This window comes from Ochotona curzoniae, unplaced genomic scaffold (assembly GCF_017591425.1).
Source record: "Ochotona curzoniae isolate NIBS_2020 unplaced genomic scaffold, NIBS_Ocur_1.0 contig_323, whole genome shotgun sequence".
Lineage (NCBI taxonomy): Eukaryota > Metazoa > Chordata > Mammalia > Lagomorpha > Ochotonidae > Ochotona > Ochotona curzoniae.
Window position 1 is genome coordinate 42,737 of NW_024465767.1, and position 10,936 is coordinate 53,672.

General features: G+C 36.4%; 1 protein-coding gene across 1 annotated transcript in view; it reads right to left on the reverse strand.

Moving 5' to 3' along the window:
- LOC121156008 (melanoma inhibitory activity protein 2-like) overlaps positions 1-10,532 on the reverse strand; it is a gene marked incomplete at both ends in the record, with an annotated part of 51,501 nt that extends 40,969 nt beyond the window's left edge. Inside the window, 6 exons of the mRNA XM_040979492.1 lie at positions 128-163; positions 1,074-1,134; positions 2,589-2,690; positions 5,083-5,221; positions 8,613-8,697; positions 10,413-10,532. Of these exons, the coding sequence (XP_040835426.1) occupies positions 128-163; positions 1,074-1,134; positions 2,589-2,690; positions 5,083-5,221; positions 8,613-8,697; positions 10,413-10,532 (543 nt within the window). The remainder of the gene's footprint in view (positions 1-127; positions 164-1,073; positions 1,135-2,588; positions 2,691-5,082; positions 5,222-8,612; positions 8,698-10,412) is intronic.
- Between the last annotated feature and the right edge of the window lie 404 nt (positions 10,533-10,936).

Consider the following 10,936-nt stretch of genomic DNA (forward strand, 5'->3'; position numbering starts at 1 on the left):
TAAAACAAAGTCATCCTTTTACATAGCAATTTATTTTCTTCAATTTAGTTGCTCAGTATTATCTTCTAGAAGTAAAATCATAACAATTTATAAAAGGTAAAAAGCTTTAAGGGAATTTGAAACTTACCCAATTGTCATTTGCATTTTTCTTCAAATAAATAATCTGAAAAACAGAATATTTTAAATGTATACTTTTTTATATAAAAACGTACCTATCATTTGCTTAAGAAATAACTCAAAAGTCAAAACTATTTCAAACATCACTAACATCACTAACAACAATATTGATGCAAATTTTCATGTACACATCACATATTATAGGGATATGTGAAGACAATTAAAATATAATTGATAAATTTCCACTTTAGGTTCTTTGGTCAATAATTTCCATTTGTGAAATCTAATGTACTTTTAAAACAAGGCAGGAGACATGATACCTAAGAAGTCTTGTGTCAAGCTCTTTGAAATCCTGAAACTGTTGAAGTGTCTTAGCCACATGTGACATTCTAAACAAAACTGTGCAACTGAGAGAGAAATTCATTCTCTTTCAATTCAATTTCAACTCTCAGGTGTTAGGACCTACATCTATGCATGTGCTTGCACACATATACCTAAACATGATTATAATGAATGGTACATGCACACGCACACCTGTACTTGGTAATAAAGAATGGTGCATGCACGCACATGTACACACACACACTCCTGTACCTAGTAATAAACAACGGTGCATACATGCAAGTGTGCACACACATACCTGTACTTGGTAATAAAGAAAGGTGCTTGCATGCATGTGTGCATACACACACACACATGCCCCTGTACATGATAATAAAGAGTGGTACACACATGCACATATGTACACACATATGTATACCTGGTAATACTGAATGTTACACAGAGACACACACACACACCTATACCAGTTAATAATGAATGGTACATACATGTACGTGTGCACACACATACTTGTTCCTGGTTAATAATGAATGGTACATGCATTCATGTACACACACACCTGCACCTGGTAATAATGAATGGTACACACATGTGCATGCACACATCACACACACCTGTATTTGAAAGTAATCGATTGTTCTTTCCAATTCTTGTTCAAGGACTTTGATTCTCCAGCTAGGAAGAAAAATTATGTTGACATTAATGTATAAGCACAATACACAGGACACGCATAAAACATTATTTACATCAAGAGTTTTCTATTCTAGGGGAAAAAACTCCCCAAACTATACATATTGAGAAATAAACATGAGGAAATATCACATTCTTTATAAAACATGATCCTGATTAATATTCCAGTATTTAGGCACTCCTGAAACAAAGGTCATCCCAAGATTTAGACTGTGTGTATATCTGCTTTAAGTATGATCATGGGAGGCTTATTCAGACATCTGAAATCTTAATGTGATCATAGGAAATCAATGTCCTCTATTTGGCAGATGTTATTCATTACCGTTGCAAGATTAAAATGATGGGGACAGCACTGTGACAAGGTGGTCAAAGGCTGCTATCGTATCACCCACATCTCTCATGGGCACTCATTTAAGTTCCAGTTGCTCCACATTATCAAGCTCCCTGCTAATGTGCCTGGGAACACAGAGAAAAATGGCCTATGTATTTGGGCCCATGTAGGAGACCCACAGGAAGCTACTGGCTCCTTGTTTCATACTGTCGCACCCACAGCTGTGGTCATTGAGAATGAGTCAGCAGATAAAAGGTTCATTCATTCATTCTTTCTCCAATTGTTTCTTGCTCCATGTTTCTCCTCTTTCTGTTTGCTGCCTTTCAAACACATGAATCAAATAAAAACACTAACAAGCTAAATCTTTCAGATAAAATCCAACTTTGCTTTTTGTGTGATGCACAACTATTCATGTACAGCTGAACCTTGCCTTTTGTCTATAGCTTTTACATTATTTCCTTGGGCCAAGTGAAGAAGGATCCAAGGTTAAAGCTGGACTTAAAGTCTTGTAAACAAAGCTGGCTCAGTGGCATAATGGGATAAGTCTATGTCTGAGGCACCACAATCTCATATAGGCACCTCATTCAGATTACAGGAGCTCTACTTCTGGTCATGTGGCCAAGCTAATCTAACTTTTAGCTGTCTTTCTGTACCTCTAACTTTCAAATAAAATAAATACATGAAAAGAGACTTTTAAACAGCCTAGTGCGATGGCTAAATCTTCACCTTGCAAATCATAGGGATCCTATATGGGCACCAGTTCCTATCTCAGCTTTTCCACTTCCCATGCTGCTCCCTACTTGTGGCCTGGAAAAGGAGGGTGGCTCAAATCCTCTGGACCCTACAACATGTGGAAGACCTAGAAAGCTCTTGGATTTGGATCAGCTCAGCTCTGGCTATTGCAGCCACTTGAGTGATCCAGCCAATGAAAGATCTTTTCTCCTTCTATCTCCTCTCTGTAAATCTGCCTTTCCAAGAAAATTGAATACATTTAAAAAAAAATCTCATATACCTATCCAAGTAATATTAACTGTGCATTTTCTCTGATTTTTTCTCGCAGTGAGCTCTTAGCTACTCTCCAACCCACTAAAGAAAAAGCATTTAATACCGATAGACGTTGATCGCTTCTGTTTCACAGTTAAGAGTATCATCCACTTTGAAAAGATGATCTTCCTTCCTTAGTTGGCAATTTTCCTCTGTCATTAATTCCCTTAAGCAAAATATTACATATTTCCCTTAATAACACAGGATAAAACAATGAACTTTATTGCTGAACTATATCAAAATTGGTGATTCCCAAAAGTATTTTTGTACTTATCATTACAAACACAACATAAAACTGCTATATAAACATTCCTGGTGTAGTATTTAACATTATAAATTCAAATTTTAATGCAAACCATCTAAAATACTACTGCTATCACAACAGATGCCAAAGTTTTATGTAGGAATTTCATGTAGAAATTAGATTTAAAAGGTAAAAAAATGAAATTATGAGAATACATAACATTTATCCAGACTTCCCATATAAAGCAGCATTATATTTGTTACACAGCAGTCAGCCACAACAAACCATGTTTCAGTCATTTCAGATTGGTGGTTAATGATGTGGGAATCCCACATGCAGATCCTCAGCCAGGCACAGCACTGGCTGCTGCAGGAATGTGCAGTATCAACCAGCAGATGCAAGGCTCCTCTCCTTCTCTCTAATGCTGATTTTCAAATAAGAAAATGAATCACTTTAAATCAGTTTTAAGTCTTGAGTTGGCTTCTGGGTCTGATCAGAAAGTAACAAAATCATACTACACCTGAAGTAAATTATGTTAGTAGTATAATCAGTACTATTTTTATTAGTGTGCATACTTTTTGCAATGATAAGTGGCTTTTGAAGCCCTGAGATTGTACCAGAATCTATACTTAGGACTTATATGTAATGATCTTGCTTAAAGACTGAAACAACAGCACAAAAATTTTACAATCCATTAAACAAACTATATATATACGAATCCAAGAAACTAAGTCAGGTCTTATATCATGATAAATGCAGATAAATTCTTTTTTTTTTCTTTATATACATTGTATTTCTTACTTTGTTTACACAGTTGATTAGGGTGGGAAGTGTCCTGGATTAGGGGAAAGTAGATCAGACCATGGTTTCAAAATTTTTCTACTTTCTGTGTCTTGGAAAACAGGGAGTAGGACGGGAGTGACACCCATACTCTCAACTGCTTCAGTACCTGGGGATGGGGAATGGCCCTCCAATGCCATCCTAGGGTCCCCAGTGTGGCACAGGCTCAGAGGGTTCTGCTCCCTTTTACTAGGGAAATGCCAATAAAAACCACATTACCATTCCAGCAAATACCAGTGAGAATGGTCTACATTTGTCAATCTATTAACATGGCTGGCATGGATGTGGGAAGAATGGTACCCTGTCTCATCGTTGGTGGGAATGCAACCTAGTTCCACCCTTGTCAGTCAGTATGGAGAGTATTAGCACAACTGAAAGTGAATCTACCATATTGTACAGCTAGTCCAGTACTGAAAAATAAATCCAAATAATGTGAAAACTGCATATGAAAAAGTGACCTGCAACTTTATATTTATAGCAGCATGATCCACACAAGCGAAGGCATGGAAGCAACCCAGATGCCTTTCAAAAGATGGATAAAGAAATGGTAGCAGATCTGCTACATGGAATAATACTCAGACACTGAAATAAATCAAATTCTACAATTTCCTGCAAAATGGTCCCAGCTAGAGACCATTATTCTCAGTGGAGTCAATCCCCAATGAACAAACATCACATATTCTCTCTGATATGTCAACCTGCACGCAAAATCCCAGATCAAAATTTAGGCAAACATGTACATACATATATTTATCATTGAAGATACTTTCCAATATGCACCTCTTCTCCCTAGTAAGAGGACTCACAATGAAAATGTTAAATATATTTTGACCATTGCATATGAGATTTTCTAGCATTGTCTTTACCTACAAAGCCAAGATATGCTTAAATAGAAGAATCATAGACTTGTGATTGTTGCTATAGGACACTACTGTTATAATACAGTAGTTCAGAATGAGGTATGAAGCGGGAATCTCTGTGCCTATGGAACAGTATTATGAAAATACACATAATTGGACATAGGTATCATGTCACCAGGTAATTTACACCTTTGGAACCAACCCTATATATACTGTCTGGCCCAAACAACAGTGTGCAGTGCATGACTGTGATTGGATCCAGATGCAGGGCTCACAGTGATTCTTTGATACCACACTATCCATCTATGTTGCATGAAAGTTTCTTTATATCAGAAAAAGCACATGTTCCTTTTGGTACTGGCTTATTTTCAGTGAGCATAATGGTCAATGATTTGGGAACATTTTGTTGCAGATGGTAGAATTTCAGCCTTTCCAAAGGGTGAGTAGTATTCCACCCTAAAAAAAATGAATGAGCAAATCTATTTTTTTGCAAATCTAATCACAAATTAGAAACATTCAGTAATCACAGAAATTTGAGCATGTAATATATGACTCTGCTTTCAAAGGCTATTTTACTTTTCATCCAATGGAGCCAGCAATATGATTTTTATTACCTGCAAGTCGTTATGTCATTTCCTTGATATACTTCAGTCCTTATTGGGACTTCCTGTGGATGTGTCCCAATTTCATTTCCAAATCGTGTCCCTTCTGACTTCATAGGTATTTCTTCACTCTGATGATTTTCAATATGTTCTAAAGGAAATTTTAGGTCATAGCACAAGGAATATTTTAAGTTACATACTAACATCTGAAGACAGAAGTTACCAAATTAATAAGTTAATAACAAAATTAACAAAATTAAACTGGCTCCAATGATAGAATATCTAATGCTTGTCAATAGTTTAAAGATCTAGGTCTACTATTCTAAATATTGTCTCATATTTTTGTATACAATCCTCAAAAACTTCATTCAATCTAGCATCTATTATTCAACTTAGAAGCTAAAATCCATGAAGAAACAAAGGCTTTTAAAAGTATTTTATTTCAACAGTCCCTTAAACTATTTCCATAACAATCAGTAATATCCATTTCATCTAGTAAAGAATTTGCCTCTCAATAGTATTATAGTTATATTCAGCACTAACATTTAGGCATAAACACAATATGGGTAATAAATCATACAAGAAATTTAGACCTTTTGGCTAATAAATACTCAGATGTCCTCCAGACTTAAACCAAACTATGCCTGAGAGAAAAGTATAAATTTTAACCTAAATCAACTGCTCATTCACCTACAGTAATCTATAAAAATGAAAACTAACAATTCTAAATAATCTGAATGCTTCAAAAATAGGTGTATTATTTGATGACAGAATGTAGGAAAGATATATTTTCCCAAATGTGGCACCTATCACTACCCCAAACTTAATGAAAAGAAAAAATACAAAATCATATTAATAAGTAAAAAATTTTAGTAATTACATGTAATGGGTATATAGCTATTCTAAAATATTCACTACTTACTTAAATGAGAATGCAAGGATATTTTAAGTAAATATCTTAAAAATAAATCACTGAAAATGACTGAATACACACAAAACTATGTGTATCTGTACTTTTAAAAAAAACTTTTGCAACCCATTTTAAAAGTTAAGCTACTTACGCCACTGTTAAAAAATTATTTATTAAATTGATGTTGAGTATTATTTCTTTAAGATTTATTTATTTTTATTGCAAACTCAGATATACAGAGAGGAGAGAGACAGAGAAGAAGATCTGTCCAATGATTCACTCCACAAGTGAGCGCAACGGCCAGAGCTGAGCCAATCTGAACCCAGGAGCCAGGAACTTCCTCCAGGTCACCCATGCTGGTGCAGGGTCCCAAGGCTCTGGGCCATCCTTGACTGCTTTCCCAGGCCACAAGTTGAGAGCTAGATGGGAAATGGGGCCGCTGGGATAGAACTGGTGCCCATATGGGATGCAGGTGTGTTCAAGGTTAGGACTGTAGCTGCTAGGCCTCTGCACCAGCCCCAAGTATTATTTATAAAACAGTGTTTGATTATTACAGATGTGGCTCATTTATTGTAGAATTTTGAAAATACAGATTAGATTATAAACTGCCCAAGTTTCTCTATTCAAACATGATTACTGACATTCAAATATTTCCTTCTATACTTTACTAATGTAAATATAAATTCTGCGATTTAAAATTTTTCAAATGAGATGCTTTTTAAACCCAACTTCAAACTTCAAACTTAAAACTGACTATAAAAAAAAAGTTAGGGCCTGGCGCGGTGGCGCAGTGGTTAAGGTCCTTGCCTTGCAAGCCCGGGATCCCATATGGGCGCCGGTTCTATCCTGGCAGCCCCACTTCCCTTTCAGCTCCCTGCCTTTAACGGCCCAAGACTTTGGGACCCTGCACCCGTGTGGGAGACCTGGAAGAGGCTCCTGGCTTCAGATCCATATAGCATCGGCCATTGCGCTCACTTGGGGAGTGAATCATCAGACGGAAGATCTTCCTCTCTGTCTCTCCTCTCTGTATATCCGCCTTTCCAATAAAAAAAATAATAAAAATAAATCTTTAAAAGAAATGTTATACATACTACTTTTCGTTTTTTTGTTAACCTCTTACTTTGTCATCCATAAATTCAGCTTTTTTATAAGTTGTACACTTACAGAAAAACAGGACATAATAAATGTGAGATTCAGAACAAGTCAGTTTCAAGCCTAAAATCTTGCACTATTCCCCTTACTAAATAATCCTACTATGAGAAGCAATTTTCTCTTGCCATAATACTGCTGTATCTCACACACACACACACACACACACACACACACATTTTAAGTACACCTTTCACTTCCAGTCTGGATTCCTGTTAATGTACCAGGGAATCAACAGATGAAAGTTCAAATTCTTGGGTTCTGGCCAACCACTTAGGAGACCTGGATGAATTCCTGGTCTTCTGTCTGGTTCAACCCCAGCAGATATGGGCATTTGGGGACTGAATCAGTAATAAAGGATCTCTCAATATCCATCTCTTGTCTGTCATTGTTCATTTTCAGTAAATCAATAAATACATAAATACTTCACAATTTCAAAATCACATCTTTCTTCATGAATGTATTTATTACTTGTGCTGTAGTTGCGGCGGAGAAAGCATAACATTTGGAAGAACCACCAAGGAAGGAAACGGGTAGAAAGGAACATGAGATCTGTCCATATTACTTTTAAACTTCCTGTAAATCTGTAACAATTTCAACATAAAATATTTTGAGATTTATTTGTTTGAATGGCTGAGTTACACAGAGTGAGGGAGAGTAAAGGAGAACCAGAGACAGAGACCAAACTTTCTTCTGCTGTTTCACATCCCTAACACATCAACAGTCAGGGCTGGGACAAATAGCATCCAGGAACGCAGAGCTCTTTCCAGGTCTCCCTTGTGGGCATCAGGGACACAGGTACTTTCATCTTCCATTTCCCACTGTCTTTCTAGCTACATTAGCAGGAAGCTGGAAAGGAAGTATAGCAGGCAGGACTCAAGCAAGTATTCATATTGATGCCAGCATTGCAGGTGGCACCTTAAAACACTGTGCCACAATGCCAGCCCCTCAATGTCACTTAAAGAAAAATAACAAAGTCATCATAACTGGTTTGAGAACACAGTGAATGGCTTCTGCTAACCCAATTTTTGGCAGGCTGACTGCAATGGGTAATGATAAAAATTACTGTGATGATCCAAAGCAGTGTAACAATTTAACTTAATAAAAATGCTGAGCTATGAATTAGTGCTTTATGTAGCACTCCTATTTTGAACATGTCACCTATCCATCTGTTTAGCCTACAATGGAGAGAAAAACAAGCACTGAAATGATTATAGTATTTTTTTTAAAACAGCTATAAGGAGGACATGTATCGGCTGTGAGGAGAACAGTAGGGAAGGAGACTACAAGTCTATCTATGGAGCTGAAGGGATTGACTGAAGGTGTTCCAGCTGAAGGTAAATGGAAAGGGAGACAATGACGCTGTGTTACAGACAAGCCAAAGCACAGTGTATCAAAAACAAGGACTGGAGGCGAAACAACCAAAAGAAGTAGCCATCATTTCATCAAAAGATGAATCCTGACTTAATATCTAAGGGAGTACCGTTTTCTGAGTCACTCTTCATGTCTTGTTCCACACAGTCATCATTGGTTATCTCGTCTCCAAGGATGGCAGAGCAATTTTCCGTCTTTAGAAAGTGTTCAGAGTTTTAAAAAACAAAAAAAGACAGAGGGTAATGACTTACACTAGTGCATTTATTATTTCTTTCCTCTTAAGATTGATTTACTTCTTTATTTGAAAGTCAACAGAGAGGAGAAGACAAACACTCTTCCACTCATGGGTTTGCTACTCAAATTACCACAACATTCTGAAGCCAGGAGCCAGGACCTCCATCTGCATCTCCCACATTTGTGGAGAAGTCCAAGTAACTGGCCCATCTTTCTCTTGCCTTTCCAAGTACATGACCAAGGAGCTATGAGATGCTAATGCATGTGGTAGCTTCACCTACAGTACCACAATACCAGCCCAAATGTATATATCTTGTCGATATACAATTACAGTTTTAAATAAATCTACCAAGAGTAGGTATTTGGCACAGTAGTTAAGATGCCCACTGAGATGCCCATATTCTCATCTGAATGTCTGGGTTCCCATCCTCACTCAATCTCCTGATTCCAACTTCTTCTTAGTTCTCCTCCATAACCATATTCACTCCTAAACCCCACACCGACAGGTGGTGCAAGTAGATGCATCCCTGCCACCTTGATTGGACATTCAGATGGAGGTCCTGGCTGCTGGCAACAACAAGGTCCAGGCAAGGTTGTTGTGGCTACTAAGCTCTATAAGATAAAACCAAAACTAGTGAATCTTAATGAAACATCTTATAATGGTTCATTCTTGCTAAATTCATATTTTAAAATGGCAAAATGTTTTGTGAGACGTTTATCTGCTACAAATAATAGTGAACATTAACATAAAGGATATATTTTATATAATCACCAATCTGTGATATAAAGATTACAAATTTCAATCTATTAAAAAGAAAACATAATTAAGTGAGGAGTTCAACTGAGACAAAATACATTCTTAAGAAGTATTCAAATTAGAACATGAGAAGTTTCCCAGCATTGGGTAGTATTTTCTTGCAATGCAGGAAAATTTTCTAGCACTGTAACAAAAATATCATATAACTGTGTCATATATTGCTCTGGAAAGTCCCAGTTAAATCTATTCTGGTCTACAATTTCCATCCTTCAGTTGCCTCAAACTTTTAAGAATTTCAGGCACCAAACAAAAAGGTCTACAGCTTTGCACATACTGCGAGAATAGTATCTCATTATTGTTCTATTTAGCAGGTATTTCAAGGTCTTTCAATCTTTGAGCTTAGAGAAAAAGTTAAACAATACATTTGTCACATGGCATCCGCAAAAGGAAGGGTTCAAGGACCGGCCACCTAACTCACAAATGCAAAAATCCACACATGCTCAAGTCTCTCATGCACATTAGTGCAGCATTCACATACAGTCCATAAACACCTTTATTGTAACTCATTTCTATTCTGCAAATGATACTTAGCAGCTCTGTTAGGGAAATAGTGATAGCATTATATAATTAGAGAATAAGCACAATAAGAAGAAACTGTCAGAAACAATACTGTTTTTTTTTTCATATAGATCTGATGCAGTTTCTTGAAACCATAGCTGTGGAATTTGTGGGTGCACAGGGCAAGCTATATGATACTAAGAATATTGTCAAGTTTCCAGCCTAGCAATTTAATTCATAATTTGCCATGGCAATGATTTGCTTCATTTTATTTTGTTTGGAAAACAAAATACTTGTAAGTTTCCAAGTTAAGACACAATTCTATCCAACTCAGTCACACACATCAGTAGAGCCATTTACCTCAATGTGATTTGCATTGTCATTGATAGGTTTTTCTGCCAGTATTTCACTGTACAAAAATGTCATTTTCTGTTTAAGTTCATCAACTTCTTGTTTCGATATTTCAGCTTCTCGAGCAAGCTGAAATTGCAACATAAAATGCAATTCGTCATACATGTTTGTAAACAGATGCATTTACAAGGCTGGTATGTCAATAACAGACATCAAAAAGACAGGAAAGAAGATGACTCCTATTGCAAAGAACTTTCAAATTGGGGTAGTATAAAATAATAAGCTTAAATATTCTTTCATGGATTTACATATGTATATAAAATCAAACGTTTTCTGAGACAAAAACACAGGTACTTTATAAAGTTCATGTAAAATGACTAGGAATAAGTTGTCACTAAAATTTCTTTAAAATGCATGCAAATATTTAATAGTGTGAAGTCTCTTTTTTCTAATTGCTGTTCTAAAAAGAAATCATCCTGTACTTTGAATTTGCAACTCTCCAGCTTGTCATGGGTTTCCTAAGAGAAAAGTCA